Source organism: Dendrobium catenatum, unplaced genomic scaffold (assembly GCF_001605985.2).
Source record: "Dendrobium catenatum unplaced genomic scaffold, ASM160598v2 fragScaff_scaffold_1474, whole genome shotgun sequence".
NCBI lineage: Eukaryota > Viridiplantae > Streptophyta > Magnoliopsida > Asparagales > Orchidaceae > Dendrobium > Dendrobium catenatum.
The window spans coordinates 63023-83417 of record NW_021319936.1 but is presented as its reverse complement, the minus strand read 5'-3'; the positions used below and the strand labels follow the sequence as shown (position 1 = coordinate 83417).

At 34.2% G+C, this 20395-nt stretch overlaps 1 protein-coding gene across 5 annotated transcripts; it reads left to right on the top strand.

Annotated features, from left to right (window-relative positions):
- The first annotated feature begins 356 nt into the window (after window positions 1-356).
- LOC110094815 (O-fucosyltransferase 8) lies at window positions 357-19935 on the top strand. 5 transcript variants are annotated; one of them, XM_028700246.1, is made up of 11 exons: window positions 357-605; window positions 762-1171; window positions 1862-1954; window positions 2054-2156; window positions 2674-2744; window positions 6659-6747; window positions 17397-17517; window positions 17629-17772; window positions 17887-18221; window positions 18299-18539; window positions 19551-19713. In XM_028700246.1, exons 2-11 carry the CDS (start codon window positions 926-928, stop codon window positions 19572-19574), a joined length of 1467 nt encoding a protein of 488 aa, XP_028556079.1. In that variant the 5' UTR covers window positions 357-605; window positions 762-925; the 3' UTR covers window positions 19575-19713. The 5 variants fall into 5 exon arrangements, with proteins under 5 accessions (XP_028556079.1, XP_020675803.1, XP_028556080.1 ...); XM_020820144.2 differs by having other exon boundaries at window positions 358-605; window positions 19490-19935; XM_020820143.2 differs by lacking the exon at window positions 357-605 and having other exon boundaries at window positions 1119-1171; window positions 1862-2223; window positions 19490-19935.
- Window positions 19936-20395: the final 460 nt, after the last annotated feature.

Sequence of the window (20395 nt, the reverse complement as noted above, 5' to 3'; positions counted from 1 at the left end):
GTTTAATCTATTCTTATTATTGTTAGTATAGTTCCATTCTGATTCAAAATAATTATTAAAATAAATAGCACAATTAGTTCTGTAATAATGATATTAAAGCAACCTCAATATTGAGCATAATTAATTTTTAAGATCATAGGCAATTTCATTAGTCATGCATTAACATGAAAATTAGATATCTAAAGAGTAATTATAAATTAATAATTAAAAAATTAAATCAACATTAACAATTAGGGTAATTATTATTCAGTAGATGATATCTTAATTATAAAATTGAATCAACGAATGTCATGGGTAATATTTTAATTTTTTTTTTGGGACAGTAATATTTTAATTGAATTATAAAATTTCTCCTAAAAAAATCTCCGGTATGTTCTCCGGTCTTCCGGCCAAGCTTTTGGATTTCAGAGCACAATCGAGATTCTGCATCCTGCTTTCATTGTCGCCACCACTCTCTCTCTCCCTCCCTCCCTCAAAAGCTCCGTCAACACACCCCATCACAACCATTCTTACTTAATGGGCGAATCAAGGGAGTTCCGGAACACCCTTGCGTTGATCACTAACCTTTTTGCGGGAGTTCCATCCCTTTCTCAAACCGCTGCTAGGTCAGTTTCTTTCTCTTGCTTGTATCTTAAGCTTTGCTCACCTGCTCCATTCCTTCTTCTCCACTTCTCTTTTCTTATTCTCAAAATAAGCAATATTTATCTTCTCTCTCTTCAAATCGCAATTCTTTTTTTCAACTAACGATTATTTTCAATCAGGTGGATGGGTAGGTCGGCTTCACGAATGTATCTCTCCCAAAAGGATCCGATCAGTTGTTGGCGACTGGGATTAAAACACAGCAGAAAAAACTATTCTGTTTTATGGGTTGCGGGTGTTCTGCTATCTATATCGGGGCCTTATTGTGAGAGACTAGCATTCTTTAATGAGAAAGGAAGGGCAGTATTTGGGTGTGCAATTGCTGACGAGGAAGAGTTATCAGGTTTTGAAGCCCTCAAAAACAGCAGCTTGGGGTAAGAGGAGGGCATGGATATGCAAGCAGTTGAGAATGGTGGGTTTTGTTTTTGGGCTAATGGGTTCGTTCTTCCTTCTTGATTCTGTGATGCTTACTGTAGTTCATCACATCAGTTTTCGCAATGGTCACTTCCGCAGCAAAGAATGGCAAATGCAGGTGTGGGTTGTGAAGTAATTTACTGTAATATAACTTTCTTATACGTAATAGTTTTATTAAAATAATCTTTTGATATAATTTGCAGCATTGAAATGCATTATATGATTGTGAGTACTCATGACTTAATAACTAATTTAACTTTTTTAGTCCCCTCTTGTATTGTAGATAATGATTCTTGGAACCTATAAACTTTATGATTTTATCCAAATGAGCCATATGCCATTTGAATGAGGTTTCAATCATTTAGTGTTGGTTCTAACACCTATGATTCATTTGTTCTTTATTTATATTTGGTTTAATAACAAGGGGGAATTGCATACACAACACTTAAAATTTGGTTATTTGCAAGTCTAACACCCATATTATTTTCTTCAATTATCAAATTCATGCATTTGAATGTGGCACAATCAAACGGTTGGGAATTTGACAAAAGTGAAAAATATGGTTTGGGGTTTTATTGTGAATTTCAATATTTGATTGTCAATTTCAAAAGTTGAGGTGGAAATAATATAATTTTGTAAATAGCCATGACTTTAGTGTTATGTATGTAATTGCCCTTATAACAAACATGTTTACTTTGTATGATGATTGTGCAAACCCTCATTGACATAACAATAGCAAAGCAGTATGAGGGTTATTTATATCCAGCATTATTGATGCATTTTCTATCTTTTCAATAATTTGTTGTAGGATGGAGGGAGCGGATATGATATTAATGTAGAAAATACTGAAAAGCTGATGTATGAACGCCTTATAAATTTGGCCCATTCTGCATTGGCAAAGGTTTGCTTCACTATTGAACAGAAAGTTGTGTATTTACATTGTATTTGGGTATTTCCTGACTTATGCATGCACTTGTATCAATAACTTTTCATGAAATAGAATGAATTACAAGCGGATCCATTTTCACAATGGAAGGAACCCTACGAGCAAGCATCATCATGGAAACCATGTGCAGATAAATCTAGCAGTGCTGTCCATCAAGGTGAACAACTATGATAAAAAAGAAAATAATGACTTCTCAAGGCTGTTTCAGATACCCTATATATAATGTAAATTTCTTATTTTGTTTCTTTATTTATTTTCATTGCACTTTACAAAATTAGTTAGAACTTCAATGTCTCTAAGCAGTGCTAGCATTTTAAAATTTTAGTTTTCATTGTTATTAATATAAACACTTGAAAATGTTCATCAACCTGTAATATAGTCATGGTGCTAATTTTAACATAGCTGGCATCCAAAAACTTGTAAGCTTAGTATATAGAATCTAGAGCCTAAAAATAATATCTTCCATACTTCTACATTCACAGCATTTCACATATTGTAGCAAAGCTAAAAAAAACACAATAACTGATGAGCAAAAAGTGATATTGTTTTTTCCTTTTGTTTTTTGTTGGGTTGGATGCTGGCCTAAATTTTGCATCATGCAACTATTTACAGAAGCATTCCAGTTTTTTTTTCATTGTTGCAGTCAAGCAATAATTGGTGAAGTTTTGCTGCAGAAAATGTCATGAACGGCTCTGGATTTATCTTAGTAAGTGCAAATGGTGGTCTAAACCAGCAACGCGTCGCTGTAAGATTCTAAAACAAGCATATTTCTCACCTTTTTTATGCTTTGAAAAAGTGATGGATGTATGACATCATAAGTAGCTCTTTGATGCTTGCAATTTAGATATTGGAAAGCATAAATGTGAACTATCTATACTGATGAGCAATCTAAACATGCAATGATGAATACTTTTATCAAGATTTTTTGCCTAATTATGTGATTCTTATGTTTGAATCCTCTATGCTTCCAATCATTTAGCAATGTGGATGCTTGAGATCAAATCACCAATTACTTGAGTAGTTCATTACCTTAGAACCTAGAATTTGCAGAACATATGATATAATGTAGAGTTGTATATCTTATTTAAATTTTAATTTCATAGAGTGATAAAATTTCAAACCACCTTTGAAGAAACTTTGGAATTTTAGCATTTAATGGAAAGTTTTTACTCTTGCAACCTTTCAATTCTATTTATTGTGCTTTTATGAAAAAAAATTCTGCTTTGAGTATCAGATGAATTCCCTCTCAACTTCTCCAAAAATTAGTTGTGGCAGTGCCTCATATATGGAGTATGAATCAAAGAGGATCAAAGTGGGGTAGAAGCAACAATTATCAAATTCATTTTCAATCAAAAAGCTTAAACATATGGGTGAAGTTCAACCACTTGATATTTCTATACCAAAATGTTTTTTAGCTATCTGCACTAATCCTAATACTTTCATACCATAATGCCTCTCCCATTCTACCACTACAACATTTGCGTGGATGATTGGCCTGTTGTTTGGAACTTGAATTTCTCTTCTCCACATACTCCACTAGGCAGATGAGTCCCAGAGAAACTGATGCAGTACTAAAATGCCTAAGCAATGCTTGAAAAGAATCTTGCACAATTTAATTTAGAGAGCTTTATTAACTAAAATACTTGTAGTGATTATACGATGAAATAAAACAAGAAAGGGCTGAGACAAGCTTAGGAAAAGTCACACGATTAAAGGTTAGGATCTCAAAATAATTAATAATTCAAAACATAACATACATGAAAGATTTCTAACAAGAAATCTCTATGCTAACAATGAGATTATTTACTATGAAGAGTCCTTCACTCACTTCTAATTTACTAGGCTTAGCAGAGAGGTTTAACATGATCATAGTGAATCAATTAAAACCGTAAATGGGGGTAAGAGTCAAATAGGAAAAGATTAGGGGAAAGATTCACCTTGCTTAGGATTTGGAGACAATCTGCCATTGGGCAAAAGAAAGTTACTCCTCAATAGATTCAACGAGGTTGAAGATGATCCTCTCCTCGTAATCCTCCACGGTTTGGTCAACCTCGAGGTTGAGGTCGAAGAAAGGGAAGTTGAGGATGTCGACGTGGCCTTGGTCGTCGAAAATGAATCCATGGTCACGTTCTGAATCTGTCATGCATTGGTAGAAAAGTTTGTAAGGTCTGGGAGGGAAAGTGGTGTGATCTCTTATCTCTTCCTTAGGAGAAGTATCAAGTCAAAGACAATGGTCGAGAGAGGAGGTAGGTGGTCGGCCAATATTAGGAGGGAAAGCCTCTTTCAAAAATTTGAAATTGAATTTCAAATTTGAATAAAAGAGGGATTAGGGTTTGAAATTTGAATTCCAACCAAGGAGAGGGAAAGGAAAATTATTCCTAATTGAGAGACTTGATTTAGGTGTTGAGGAGGGGAGTTAATGTGGGGAGAGAGAGATATATGGGGAGAGGGGGCCGACAGCTTCAAGAGGGGGGGGGGAGGGCTTGTGGGAAAGAAATCAAGGTTTATTTGATTTAGAATCTTAAATTAGGAAGGATTAATTTAATTCCAATCTAATTTAAAATTCAAATAGGAATGATTTTGGGAACTTTCCTAAAATAGAGTTCTATTCTAGGAAATATTTCAAAATTCAAAATTGGTTGAATAATTGAAATCAATGCTTTCCAAATGTGGTTGGGTGGAGAAAGGAAAGTATTAATGGGAGGTTTTGAATTTTGGAGGCAAGGGGGAAGAGCTATGGCCGATGGCTATACTAGGTTAGGGTTTTGATATGGGCTGGCGGTTAGGGTTGGGAGAAGGGTGGTTGGTTGGGTTTATGGGTGGTCGGTGGCTAGGAGAGGGATGGTGGGCGGTTTCTGCCGAGACTCTCTTGTTATTCCTCTGGGTGTGAGCGAAATTGGAATACATATAGTCAAGTACAAACAAAGAGAAGAAATCGACTTTATACACTCAGAATGAACTCCATTATGTAAATTATGCACAACAAGTGGTTGAAAGATAGGAGGTTGAGGAACAAGGGGTTGAAGGATGATGAGGACCCGTTAGTGTGTGATGATGTGGCATCTGATAATAAGTGGTTCATAGACGATGAGACAGATTTGTCATTATCAAATCTGCAGTTAGAGGATCTAAGCGTGAATGTCTTGAGGGGCGAAGCAGATCTAGTGGGCATATCCACTAGTACCACACCACACACATCCACTAGTTTTGCAGCACAACAAGCAAATAAAGGTATTTCACAACTTCTTATGATATATATATATATAAGACGTGGGCAATTAACATGACAATAATCATTCTTATTGAACAGGGAAGAGAAAACTCAGTAACATTGAAGATGATAAAGATATGACATTCATAGATGCAATTGGAAAATAAGATTCCCTTGAAGACCTATTTAGTGATGGTACATGATTGGATTTTATATGTTCTTTCTTATTTGTATTTTGGGCATTTTGATAGACTGATATTTTGTGATTTTGTACTTTAAATTATACTATGAGATGCATATATTGCATCTAATTTATTATTCTTCACTAATTTCACTTGTCATTCAGATATTTTTATTGTATGATAGACTCTTACTGTTATTTACCTGCTAAAACCCTTAAATTCTCATTTTTGCAATTCTTCGTCCATGAGGCTTACGCCTCGCATCACGGACAAAAAAATGCCTCGATGCTTATTTACGCAATTTTAAACCTTGGCCGAGAGGGGGAGGATGGGCTTTGGCCGACGGTGGGGAGGGAAAGGGAGGGAGGGGGAGCGACGACGACCATGAGCCTAGACACTTCCTGTGGTTGGTGGGTATTACAATGACCTCACCTAGGAACTTCAATCTCTCCAAGAACTCTTATGCTCTCTCCAAACACATGGATGCAAAAATTTTCATCATAACATTCTTTAGCCCTCAAAGATGGAAGGGAAGGCTTTAAATAGCCCAAAACAACAAAGAAAATACAAAAGACTCAATTGCCCTTAGGGCATACATAGGATTAGGCCCTTAAGCGAGGGCATAAATGGAAAAAAATACAATAAACTCATGAAACATAATTCAATAATAAAACTAATACAATAATAATCAAAAGTAAATCGGTGTGATCGTGGCCGTAGATCATCAACCCTGCCTCTGGTAGACTCTCCAAGGCCTGATGTCCTCATCAGAAACCTAACTTGAGAGTTAAAGGAGCAGAAAAAAATAACAAAACGGACCATGAAATCAGGGAAAATATGGAGCAGCATCAACCAAATGAAAATCAGCCTGATTCTGGCCTGTGTTGAATACTTTTCTCTTATTTCATAGTCCATTTTTTAGTACTGTCCCTGTGTTGAGCTTTCTTATCTGTTTACGCTTATACAGGGAAGCATTATGAGATGTAATAATCCTTGATTTGAACTTGAGAAGTACTTATAAAGCTTTTTTGTTTTCCAAGTTCCGAAATTGCTAGGGATTATTGAATGTTTACGAGATGGGTAAAGTTGACTTGAGGTGTATTTTAAATTGAGAGTGATAACCTTCATAAACTAGAAGTTGGCCAGTCTTTCCAGATGAGGTAGATGGTTGATAAATTATAATATATATATATATATATATATATCACACATCATTCATATAGTATTCACCATACAATTTATTTTATAAATTTATTATTTTTGCAGGTCTGTAATGCCGTTGCTATTGCTGCAATGCTCAATGCATCTCTAGTTCTTCCCAAATTTCTTTATAGTAGTGTTTGGAAGGATAAAAGGTATACCCAAATTCTCATTCACCTTCATATACTCAAGCATTCTCATTTTGTTTATTTTTCCTTATTTTCATGATACTAATTGGAAAAAAATTAATAATTCCGACCCATATCTTTTTGTTTTAGTCATGGATGTTCTTACTAGACATTTGCAACATGTACCCTGGTGTATTCTTTTTGCTTATGGTATTGTCCTTGTTGATAAGAATAGAGAGGGAGTTGAAGAAAAATTAGAATTATGGAGGTCAACCTTAGATTCTAAAGGTTTTCATTCAAATAGATCTAAAACCAAATACATTGAGTGTAATTTTAGTACTAATAGTTCTACTAGGAGGATTTTGACTTTAGGCGATCAAGTCATTAATAAGTGTACACATTTTAGATATCGTGGTTCTATTGTTTAAAGTGGTAGTGAAGTAGATAGGGATATTATTTGTAAAATTCAATATGGATGGTTGAAGTGGATGAATGCGAAGGGCCTCTTATGTAATAGAAAGATTCGCCTCAAACTTAAGGGAAAATTCTATAAGATGGTGGTTAGACTTGCAATGCTTAATAGTGCTAAATGCTAGCTATTAAAAGAGAAGCATAAAAATAGATGTTCCATAGATGAGGATTTTATCAATTTTCATCATTTATCTATAAACACACTAGTCAAATCAATATATACAGATCATAAATAAAACAAATGAGAAAGAGATTACCAAGTCCTCTCTTCAAAAAAAGAAAAAAATATCCCCCCCCCCCCCCCCCCCCCCTCTTCTACATGGATATTATCTTCCATAAATCATCAAGATCCAACTTATATAAAAAAGAATTAGAATGAATTGCACATACAATAACAAATTTTATTTAAAAAATTACGGATTTATTTACTTAGCATACATCGGATCAATTCTTATAATGGCAAATTGTCCCTACTTTGCAATTAAAAACCTAAAAATAAAGAGTTAACTATTAATTTTAAATCAATTTTTGTTTCAAAATCCACGTAGAGAGGATAGTTCCTCCACAGAACTGCTCATAGCTGACGACATTGTCGAACTGAGAATTCCAAGAAGAAACATAAGCAGCATATCCTACAAGATACGAAGATTGTGAAGCACTCAATGAGGACCACATCCAACCGAATAATCTCACTGAACTTATTTAACAATGACAGCAGAATAAATGGCCAATACATTGCCTAACCAACTATTGCAATAGCCAGAAATGCCAAGATTAAACTGCATAAAAGGGTAGCAGCCAAAGAATCCAAAAATGCTAAAGTATACTGCATAATAGGGTAGCAACTCTACCAACATTAGCAAAGCCAGCTGTTCACCAACTGACAAACATAGTAGGGAAATTTCAGAGAATAAAAGCCAATTCTTATATTTGAGAACATCCTATGAATGCTTATTTAAGAGGAATAGGAAAACTAGACTTTGAAATTTGCATCAATGATGACATGCTTCCATTTACCTTAATTTCTTCTCTTATTTTATTAGAGATTCTTATAAATTTTTTCAAGATATCCATTTTGAAATAGAACCAAGCTCCATAATTTGTTTGAGACTTTTTTTTTTCTCCATAATTTGCATCAATTATAGAAGGAAACAAAGCATAATCATTCATTAAACATATTTAGATGACACATGTTTTGCCAAAGTCAATATAATTTTTATAACCTATAATATCCCAAAAAAAAATTATGACTCCATGAGCATCATTTATTGGAGTTAATACACTCAATGCTAGGGTCATTAAAGACAGTAACAAAAATACTGGCTGAAAACAGTTCACCTCAACCAGCTTGAAGGACAGCTCAGCAACAGTTATAACAAACGAATGCCAGCTCATTTCTTGGAATTCTAGATAGTTTTGTAAAATGTCTATAAATACTAGTCTTGTAATCTCACACATGAATACAAGAATTATCTGAATATCTCTTCATGGTATCAGAGCCATGCTATTAATGGCGTAATCCTCAGTTTCGTCTCAGATTGGCGAACCAACAGAAGCCATGACAGAAGGATCACAATCCCTGCTTCACTCAAGTTCGTGATCTCCAGTATTCAAAATTTGGTACATACTCAATTGACGAGTGAGAATTACGCAATCTAGAAATCACAAATCCTCAAACTACTCAAGGCAAATGGGTTTCTACAATTTTTTCTTCCAAATGCGTGTCCACCGGAGAAAAATATGCAGACAGATGAAGGCAGAATCGTAGCAAATCCACAATACGCAGAATGGATATTGATTGATCAAAATCTTGCTGCATCAATTTGTTCCACAATATCAGCGTCAATTCTGCCATACGTGATTAATCTAGAATCTTGTTCAGCGATCTGGAGCGTCATAGAAAGAAGACTGCAATCAACAAACAGATCTCGGGTAATACAGCTCAAAAATGAGCTGCACAATTTAATGATGAAAACACAGACGATGACCCAGTATCTCATAGAGATCAAGACTATTGTTGATCAGATAACAGCTGCAGGATCCACCATAGAAGATGAAGACATTCTTATGTATACGATCAATGGTCTTCCACCAGCATACCAGGCATTTAAAACGTCAATCAGAACCATGTTACATCCCATAAGTCTTGATGACTTATATTCACTTCTTCTCAGTGAAGAAATTCACATTCAAATAGAATCATTGAAGAATCTGTCAATGGAAGAAACAGGGACTGCACTGTATTCATACAGAGGAAGAGGCCGTCGGGCAGAGGAAGATCTACGCAATCCGGTTCAAGAACAGGGTCTAACAATCTTCCCACATTCCAAATATGTAATAAAAGAGGACATACTGCTACAGAATGCTGTCATAGACTGAATCCTGATTACAGCCCTCAATCTTACGATCAGAAACAGCAATCAACGCAAAAAGCAATGGTAATGGCAACTGATCAGAATAATCCAGATTGGTATCTAGATTCAGGAGCATCATCTCACTTGACAAACTCATTGGACAATCTAAATCAACCAAGATCGTACATGGGAATAGACAATGTAACGATTGGTGATGGCAGAAGCATTCCCATAGCTCACGCTGGATCCGGCATCCTACCTACTCCCAACAGTAAGCTTCGGTTATCTCAGATACTTCATATTCCTCAAATTTCGTACAATCTACTATTGATATCTGCTCTCACAAAAGATAACAACATTTCAATATCATTTGATGCTCATGGTTTTGTAATCAAGGATTTGAAGACACATCATGTTCTTCTCAAGGGACCAAGCTCTAAAGGCTTGTATCCTGTATCAGCCCAGAATATAGTTGCTCTCACTGCAATGCATCAATCCCACTCTCTCTAGCGTAAAAGGCTTGGACATCCTCATCATCATGTTCTCAAGCTTATCTCAACTCATCACAAGCATCTTCAAATACCCACCTCTCAAGTGTTGTGTCAGGACTGTGTTCTGTCTAAAACTCACAAACTGCCTTTCTCTAAGTCAGAAACTAGATCTTCTAGACCTCTTGCTTTAATCCACTCCGATGTGTGGGGACCATCCCCGGTTCTATCAAGTCATGGATTCAAATACTATATTGTTTTCAAGATGATTTTTCTCGGTTCACATGGGTATTCCCAATGACACAAAAATCTGAAGTTACACAGCTCTTTATAAAATTTAAAAATTTGATTGAAAATCAGCTTCAGCATAAAATACAATGCCTGAGATCTGACGGTGGAACCGAATATTTTAACTCACACATGAATGATTTTCTCATTAGACATGGCATACAACATCTGACCTCATGTCCCTACACACCAGAACAAAATGATGTGGCCGAGAGGATACACAGGCATTTGATTGAGACCACCAGAACTCTATTGCATTCGGCATCTTTACCTCTCAGTTTTTGGCTTGAAGCAGTTGTCACTGCATCTTTTCAGATTAACCGATTACCATAAAAAATTACAAATAATATATCTCCGTTGCAATATCTATACAACATTACGCCCGATTACTCAACATTAAAAACGTTTGGGTGTTTCTGTTTCCCATTACAGCCACCAAATAAAAGACACAAACTTGAACCAAAATCCATTTCTTGTGTTTTCATTGGCTATTCATCCATATCAAAAGGGTACAAATGTTATGATCCAATCACTTGCAAAACATATACATCTAGACATGTCATCTTTGATGAAACCAATTTTCCATTCAAAACAATCATAACAAATGAACCCTCAGATACATCACCAACCCAATCCCCACCTGGTCTTCTACTTCCCTCATCACACATACCCACTGAAAATAATATCATACACCCTACAGTAAAATCATATACCCCTCATAACTCTTTTGTTCCTATGAATCATACATCAAACTCCCCTCCTCAATCACCTCACAGAGCTTCAGAAGATGCATCTTCAGTAAATCAACAAAATCGTGCAAGATCTATACATCCAATGATCACAAGGTAAAAGAAGGGATCACTCCGTCCAAAACAAATACTTAACTTGCTTCACACTCACACTGATGAAGCAAAATCTAGTGAAGGTGATCCTACAAGTTAATTACACATAAGCAGTTAAGCATGCTCACTGGCGTAAGGCTATGGCTGAAGAATTTATGGCATTGCAGAAACAGGGCATGTGGCATTTAGTTCCATATCCAGCAAATGCACCGGTTTTGGGCTGCAAGTGGACATATAAAACGAAATGGCATTCGGATGGATCAGTGGCAAGATTCAAAGCTAGGCTAGTAGCACAAGGGAACAATCAATAATATGGGATCAATTATCAAGATACATTTAGCCCTGTGGCTAAATTTCCTACGATTAGAGCATTGATAACAATAGCTCTATCAAAACAGTGGCCTATACATCAATTAGATGTAGTCAATGCATTCTTACATGGTGATCTTGATGAAGAAGTCTATATAAAGCAACCAAACGGATTTGAGGATACCATTAATCCCAACTATGTATGCAAATTACACAAAACATTATATGGACTTAAACAAGCCCCGAGGCAATGGTTTAAAACGCTTAGCACCCATCTCAAGTCTCTCGGGTTCAAGAATGGCATAGCTGACACCTCTTTATTTGTGTTTCAACAAAATCAAGTGGAGCTATACATGGTAATCTATGTGGATGACATTTTATTAATTGGTAATGACAGCACTGTGATCGCTCAAACAATCAGATAGTTAAATCAGAAATTTGCCATGAAAGACCTGGGGACAATCACAAACTTCCTCGATATACAGATCATCAAAAATGAAGATACTTACTTCATGTCTCAAACAGCATATGCTAAGTCTATAATTCAGAATGCAGGACTAACTCATTGCAAACCAACAGCTACTCCTACCTATACTAAATACACAGCAGTAACCAAAACTGACATAATCACGATGGAAGCTCACACATATCGCCAAATTACTGGAGCCTTACAGTACCTAACCATCACCAGACCAGATATTACATATGCAGTTAACGTGCTATGTCAAAACATGCACAATCCAGATCAAGAACATATGCATATGCTCAAGAAACTGGTGAGATATATAATAGGCACAATTAACTTTGGCATTCCAGTTTCAGCTGGACCACTTGAAGTTCATTCCTACTCAGATGCTGACTGGGCAGGGGACAAACAAACTAGAAGGTCGACAACAGGATACTGTATGTTTTTAGGAAATACTATTCTCTTATGGTATGTAAAGAAACAACACACAGTGGCCAGGTCTTCAACAGAGGAGGAATATAGGGCACTGGCTACGGCAACAACAGAAGTTATTTGGATAAGAAAACTGCTCAGAGATTTCAATATAGAACTCACCACACCAACTGAAATAAGGTGTGATAATACATCAGCAATAGCACTAGCAAATACCCCTTTATTCCATGCAAGGATAAAGCATATTGAAATTGATCAACATTTTATCAGGGATCATATTCAGTTTCAGAATATCTGTATAGTCCCGGTTACAACTCAAGACCAAACAACAGATATACTAACCAAACCTCTGTCTACAAATCGTTTCAAGCAGCTAAAGAGCAAGCTGACAGTTCAAGCAGAACCGCCACCTTGAGGGGGGGGGGGGGGGGGGGGGGGGGGGGGGGGGGGGGGGGTAAAGACAGTAACAGAAATACTGGCTGAAAACAGTTCACCTCAACTAGCTGGAAGGACAGCTCAGCGACAGTTATAACAAACGAATGCCAGCTCACTTCTTGGATTTCTAGATAGTTCTGTAAAATGTCTATAAATACTAATCTTGTAATCTCACACATGAATAAAAGAATTATCCGAATATCTCTTCAGTCATTACCACTGGCCCCCACGTCCTCTTTAATGACACCTTCACATTGATCTAGGAGGAAAACAGTTTTTAAAAAATGGTTCATGAAGAGAGAGATTCACAACTTTAAGTATTCTAATATCCAATGTTGTTAATGTATCTATACTAATATCCCACAACTTAATCCCTCATTGAGCATATTCTAGGCTCCTGTATTGAAGATGAAGATTGGTATGTACAAATGATAAATCTTTTTCCCATTGAAATGTGATATTATTCTCTTAAGTGAATTGATAAAAGATTATGTAATTTAACTTCTGCATAAAAAACATTAACATGGTTGAGTTAACAATTTAAAAGTTAAATTTTACAGTAATGGGAAATTTGCTCTATAAATCATTCATCAATCCTTTTCATTCATAGTGCCTCAAGAAGTTATAGAGTCATAATCTGTAAAAGTAACACTAAATTAGAAATCGGCAAACTTCAAATTAACCATGAACTACTTTTAATATTTGGAAAATTTATCTTCGGGCATTTATTAATATCATTTGATATCTGTATCTTTCACTGGTGCAATAGAATTTAGAGCTTCACTTAGCTAAAAATTGTTGGAATATCTGATAAAAGAATGCATCTAATAGGTGACGTTACTAATAAGTAAATGGGATAAACTAAAAGTACTTTGAAATTAATTTACTTTGGATTCAGAGAGTGGCTAATTAACGAAGGGGAGTGTTGCTTTCATTCCATTATTGTACAAAATTTCATGTTTAACCTTATAAAAAAGGTGAAGTCTTCAATGTCTTTATTTTCCTCATATCAATAAATGATCCCCTTCACCTTCCCTATTATAGAATCCCATATGTACACAAGGTGGAGACAATGCTTATCCATAGCAGCAACTCTTAAAATGCCATATATTTGCTTTGTAAAGCAATGTAATATACTTTGTCCGCTACAGATCATCCAAGCTTTTTTCCTTTACAAATGTATGCTCCACCTATCACTAATCAATATTGTGTATAGTCCTTATTTTATTATTGGCCAATTTATAAAAAGGAGCAGATTTTAAGTTTAAATTATCTTAAGGAGCATATCAGAGAAAAAATTTAAAAAGGAGCAATTACGGATTTTAATTATCCGGTTTCTTTTGAAACTGGAATTTCATTATCCGGTTTCTGATTTCTATTGAAATCGGAATTTCATTCCACGTTTTCTAAAGAAAAAAAAAAAACTTTTCATAGAAACCAGTTTTATGTTAACGCAGTTTCTTAATAAAAAAATTTTCTTTTAATTCCATTTCAGGTTTCACAACTAATACTAAATATTTATATTTATTTATTTAATATTTCAATCATTAGATTATTTTAAAATAATTATTTATATTTATTTATTAAAAATAAATACATGTATATATTTAATTTTGATTAAAATATCCGGTTTTAACATTTAATTTTTTTATTTTTAAATAGACCAATAGTTTTTAATTTGAAACAATTTAAATAAAAAAAAGAAAATTTAATGAATATAAAATAAATTTAAAAATTAAAAATAATCTATTTAAGTTTTATTTTACTTCTTCTCATAAATTTATGAAATTAAAATAAAAATTCCATAATATTAGATTTCTTAAAATTTTTAGAAAAATAAATTAAAATAAAATGTTTATTAAAATATTTATATTTGATATATCTTCAAAAAATTAAATCGGAGACCATCTGAACTTTGATTTCAGCAAATTTATAGTCGAACTGAACGTCTAGAAAATAGGAACACAACGACACCAAATTTGACTCAATCCGAGCTCAAATGAGTCCAAATCAAAGACCCGAGACGCAATTTGAAGGTTCATACCATAATTTGGATTACATATATTATTTTTAAATTTTAAAATTTATTTTATATTTATTAAATTTTCTTTTTTTATTTAAATTGTTTCCAATTAAAAACTATTGGTTTATTTAAAAATAAAAAAATTAAATGTTGAAACCATATATTTTAATCAAAATTAAATATATACATGTATTTATTTTTAATAAATAAATATAAATAATTATTTTAAAATAATCTAATAAATTAAATATTAAATAAGTGAATATAAATATTTAGTATTAGTTTTGAAACCTGGAATTGAATTAATGGAAAAAAAATTTATTAAGAAAGCGGTTAACATAAAACCGGTTTAATTGAAATTTTTTTTTTTTTTTTTATAGAAAACGTGGGTTTCTATTGAAACCGGATAATGAAGTTCAGAAACTGGATAATGAAGTTCCGGTTTCAAAAGAAACCGGATAATTAAAATCCGTATTTGCTCCTTTTTAAATTTTTTCTCTAATACACTCCTTATGCTAATTTAAACTTACAATCTGCTCCTTTTTATAAATTGGCCTTTATTATTTAGAATTGCTAATCATGACTATTGTTGATGCAAACTAATTCTTTGCTATAGCCAACTTTTTCAATTTCACAAATTAAAATTGACATTCTCATTGAGTGATTCATGATGAATGATTTTATGAAGTTGGCATCTCCTATAATGTTAGCAATCTAATTGCATTTTTCAAAGTGATCTTATTACCTTTATATTCTTTGGAGCATAAATATTCTTCAATGCAAGATTCCATATGTGAGCAACATAAGTAGTCCCAAGAATTTGAGGGTATTGAGCCCCAATCAGTGTATTGTAGCTCTACACACATGCGCATTGTATGTGATTAGTTGAATAACTTTTCTATGCCCACCCCTATAATCACTTCTTTGATTTGATTCGCAGTATATAATTTAACCTTAAATGCTCCTTCATAGCAGATGATCTTTATAAATATAAGCCCAAATTCTGTGAAGCGCGTGAAATTAACAAGAGGCCTTCCTTGCACATCCATCCAACCATCACAAACTGTGGTAGCTTACTTCTCATTCAAAGTCTCCTTTTTAGGTTTAAGCATTCTTTCAACATTTTCTCTTTCCCTTTGAAGCAAAGTTGTTCTCAGAAGGTTATAAACAGGAAAGAGTATATCTACTAATTGTGTTGCTGGCTAAATGTGAGACAGCAATAATATAATAGCGATTCTTGCCAAATGAAATGGAAGTTCTGCTAAATAAAATATCCTAGAAATTTATTCATGCAAATGATTTCTAACTTGTAAACTGAATGCTTTTTCAATAACAATAGAACTCAACTCTTTCATTTTTTTGTGTCATGGCTTTCAATTCTAAATAAAAATCCACTTAACTGCTGCAAGCTATAGTATTGGTTAGCATCACTTTGCCCAGAAGAGGAAGTGGAACCTTCTGACATATAACATTTTGTTTACCCAGATTTAGCTTTAAACATTTCTACTTACCAAATTTGTGTGGATGTTATTTTGAGGCGTGATAGAATTCCTGCCCTTGGTTGTCTGAGCATGTGAGCTGCAATCCTATAATATGTGTTCTCTTAAATTTTTCATGGCAAATATGACATTGATATTTGACATTGCATTCTGCTCCAATCAATCCTACTTAGTCTAATTTGGTAACATATACCTATAAAGATTTTGTCTCATCATCTACAAGATTATTACAAATCAATTTAGTGCTTATCTCAGAGGTCATTATCTTATTAAATATTAAAACAATTTAAAATATATATAGAGTCTATATATTTTCATATAATCATAAATAATTTTAAAAAGCTTAAAAGGTAAATAAATGGAGCAAAAAAAAATCTTGGTAATATCACGGTCTCATTCAAGTAACATTGTAAAACCAAAATAATGCCTAGAATGAGTTAAACAGAATTTTAGAACAGTTATAAATTTTTTTTATTTATTATTTTAATGATATGCACTTAGCTAGGGCAGAGACATGGATTTGGCAATGATAGATTACTTGGGGCCTTCCGCTTCATCTATTGGATTTCACAACACAAGAAGCTATGTCTGTATTTATCACATGTCCTACATGAACATGGAAGCCACTTGATAGTGTTCATGTTTCATAGTTATTTCTTTTACTTATTTTTTGAAATGTTGTGGCCACTAGTTTTTTTAATTTATTGTAATTCTAATAAGCGATCACCTTTTCAATTCACTTTTTTATTTTATCGAAGAAGATACACTAATAAATTAGTTTGATATGATGAACTTTTATATTATAGGAAGAAAAGAAGATGGGCCAAATTAATGTTGATTGAAGTGTAAAAAGATTTTACAAACTAAATTTAATGCTTGAAACAGATGTAGGACATGATACATAATGTTGCTCCCAAATACTGTGGAAGCTAATGTTGATGATGAAAAAAGTCACTTAAATTGCAGTTGAACTGAATCACATCATATTTTTTGCCACTGTCCCGTTCCGTTTTACCTTATTGCATTTTTTGCCTTATGCTTTAATAAAAAAAATTTACATGATTTGCAGCCAGTTTGGTGATATATATCAAGAAGATTATTTCATAAGTTTGTTGAAGGATGATCTGAGAATCATAAAAGAGCTGCCTTTTCATCTTCAATCATTGGATCTGGAATCAATAGGCAGCCAGGTTGGTTTACCATCGGGCATGGTTTTTTTTTTTTTTTTTCTTCTTGATTTTCATAAGGCATGCATATCTTCTATGTGATTTCTTTTCTTATTAATTTTCTTGTTTATGCAGGTAAGTGATATGGACATCAGGAAAGAATCAAAACCTCTTTATTTCTCCAAAGTTATACGTCCTCTTCTGTTGCGAAATGGTGTTGTTCACTTTCTTGGATTTGGCAATCGGCTTGCATTTGATCCATTACCAGCCAATCTCCAGGTGTATGTTTATTCTTGAAAACTCACAGCCTTGTTTTCTTAAATGAAAGCAGAGGTTGTTGGACAAAATGACATGGTTAATTTTCTTAACGTCATCTGAAACTTTCTTTTGCAGAAATTAAGATGCAAATGCAATTTCCATGCATTCAAATTTGTCCCAAGAATTCAAGAGATTGGTTCCTTGCTTTTGAAACGGATTCGAAAATATAATTATAGGGTTTCTGAATTGGACAAACAACTACTTGGAAATCACATGCCCAGCAGCTTGCTGGTTGGGAATAACAGATCTGGAAAACCTCTCAAATATCTTGCTTTACACATGAGGTTTGAAATGGATATGGTGGCATACTCTGTATGTGATTTTGGCGGAGGAGAGAAGGAAAGAAGGGAATTGCAAGCATACAGGGAGATTCATTTTCCTACACTTGTCATGCGGATGAAAGAGAATGCGTGAGCTATGATTGTTTTAATTGTTCCATTTGCAGGCTGTGCCAACGTTTATTTAGTCACAATTTTGTCTCCTACAGATCCTTCTCCCCAGCTGAACTGAGGAAGTTAGGAAGGTGCCCACTGACACCAGAAGAAGCAGCACTGATGCTTTCTGCTCTTGGCTTCAAACAGAGAACTTATATATATCTAGCTGGATCGGATGTATATGGAGGTAGATCAAGAATGCTTCCATTCACCTCACTCTACCCAAACTTAGTTACAAAGGAGGATTTTCTGACACCTAGTGAACTTGCTCCCTTCAGAAACTTCTCTTCTCAGGTATGTTTGACATGAACTAAACTTGGACTAGAGTTTATATGCAGATGATGTGTTATAGACTTTCTTATGTTTTAATATAGTTGTTAAATCTCAACCTTACGATCCCAAAGATATCCACGGCTGTGAACAGTAATCCGTGGGAAGACTAAATGGATTGCATTAATTCCTCCCATTGATTTAGGAATAATTGTATTCATGTTATTATGAGAGTTATTTGTTTCCTTATTGATACACCTTGTATAGATCTATAAATAGGGAGTAGATTGCTTAATAAAATTCAAGCTTTTCCCTCTCCTTCCTCTCAATTTAACAATAGTTATAGTTGAAAATGCTGGAAGCAGAGGCAGCGTTAGGATCGCTATTATTGTTTTAAACATGCAAACAGATATTTTGGCCGTGTCCTTTCTGGAAAGTGGGGAAAAGGAAAAAGTTCTGAAACATTAAAAACGGATATTTTTAGTCTTTTTGATAAACGGGGAGAAGAAAAGTTCGGCAACATGAAGTATTAATGTTTAACTCAAAAAATTTCACTACCAAATCAACTCTACGAATTGGAATGATGAGTACATTTTGCATTGAAATGCACATTTTCTTGTTAACCTGAAGTAAAATTTGGGTGAGTAGACCATTTCTCAATATGAAAATTCTTAAGGTGGGACAGTTTTACCCGAATTAAAAAAAAAAAAAAAGATTTAACGGAGTGTCGACCTTGTTGAACTTGGCTTGTATGATTTATACATTTAATCCTGTGAGAAATTTAGCTGTGTTGACTTGAAGTTCTATCTCAAACAGATCTTTGAGATCATTTGAAAATTAATATTCATTTCCTATTTCAAATTTTAATGAATCGACATAACTTTTCCACTACTAGTATAGATGATATATGAAATTAACTCTACTTCTTGCAATTCTTTCCATAAATTTGTCTTACAATTCTATTGTTAACGCAGCTGGCAGCTCTTGACTTCATTGCATGTGCCACTGCTGATGTATTCGCCATGACTGATTCAGGTAGCCAGCTCTCATCCCTTGTAACTGGCTTCCGAACATATCATGGAAGGGGTCGAGCCCCAACATTACGGCCAAACAAGAAGCGTTTTGCCAAAATTTTGTCCCAAAATGGTACGTTAGGGTGGATTGATTTCGAAGAGAGAGTGAGGAAGATGATTGAAGAAAATCAGAGAGTGCAGGTGAGGCCAAGAGGCCGCAGCATCTACAGGCTGCCAAGGTCTCCAGGGTGTATGTGTAAGGCCTCAGAACGAAACCTGGAGCATCTGTAGCATCCATTGTTCCATAGTGAATTTGCCAAGTCTGAAAAATTCTTCCAGCTTTTATATTGATTCTTTTTGTAAAACAATAATGCCATATGGGAAACCTTTTGATTCTTAGTTGTCTACTCTGCTGTCTCTCTCAGCAGTTTTCCGCCACGACAGCAGTGAAAATTTCTGTTGCTTTTAGTTCCCATATTTTGGAGAAATTATTTTGTGTGGAATTTGGACAAGAAGAATCGTCCGAATTGTGAGTGTACACATTGTGTTTACATTAATTTGATACACATTATATGTAAATATGTACACAGTGTGTATATTCATATATTCGAACGGTTCTTTTCATCCAGACTTGGCCCAAAATAATTTCTCTATATTTTGATGGAAAAAATAAGTGAAATGGATTGACAGCTGAAGTTTAGAGTGATGTTCAGCAACATACAATTTGAAGGGAGATGTTTGGCTTGGTGAAAGAAAAATTTAATTACTAGATTTAATAATAAATAAAAAATTATTTAGGTGATATTTACTCTGTTGACTATTTTGGATATAGTTTTGATGGACAAAATGTAAATGAAATATGATATG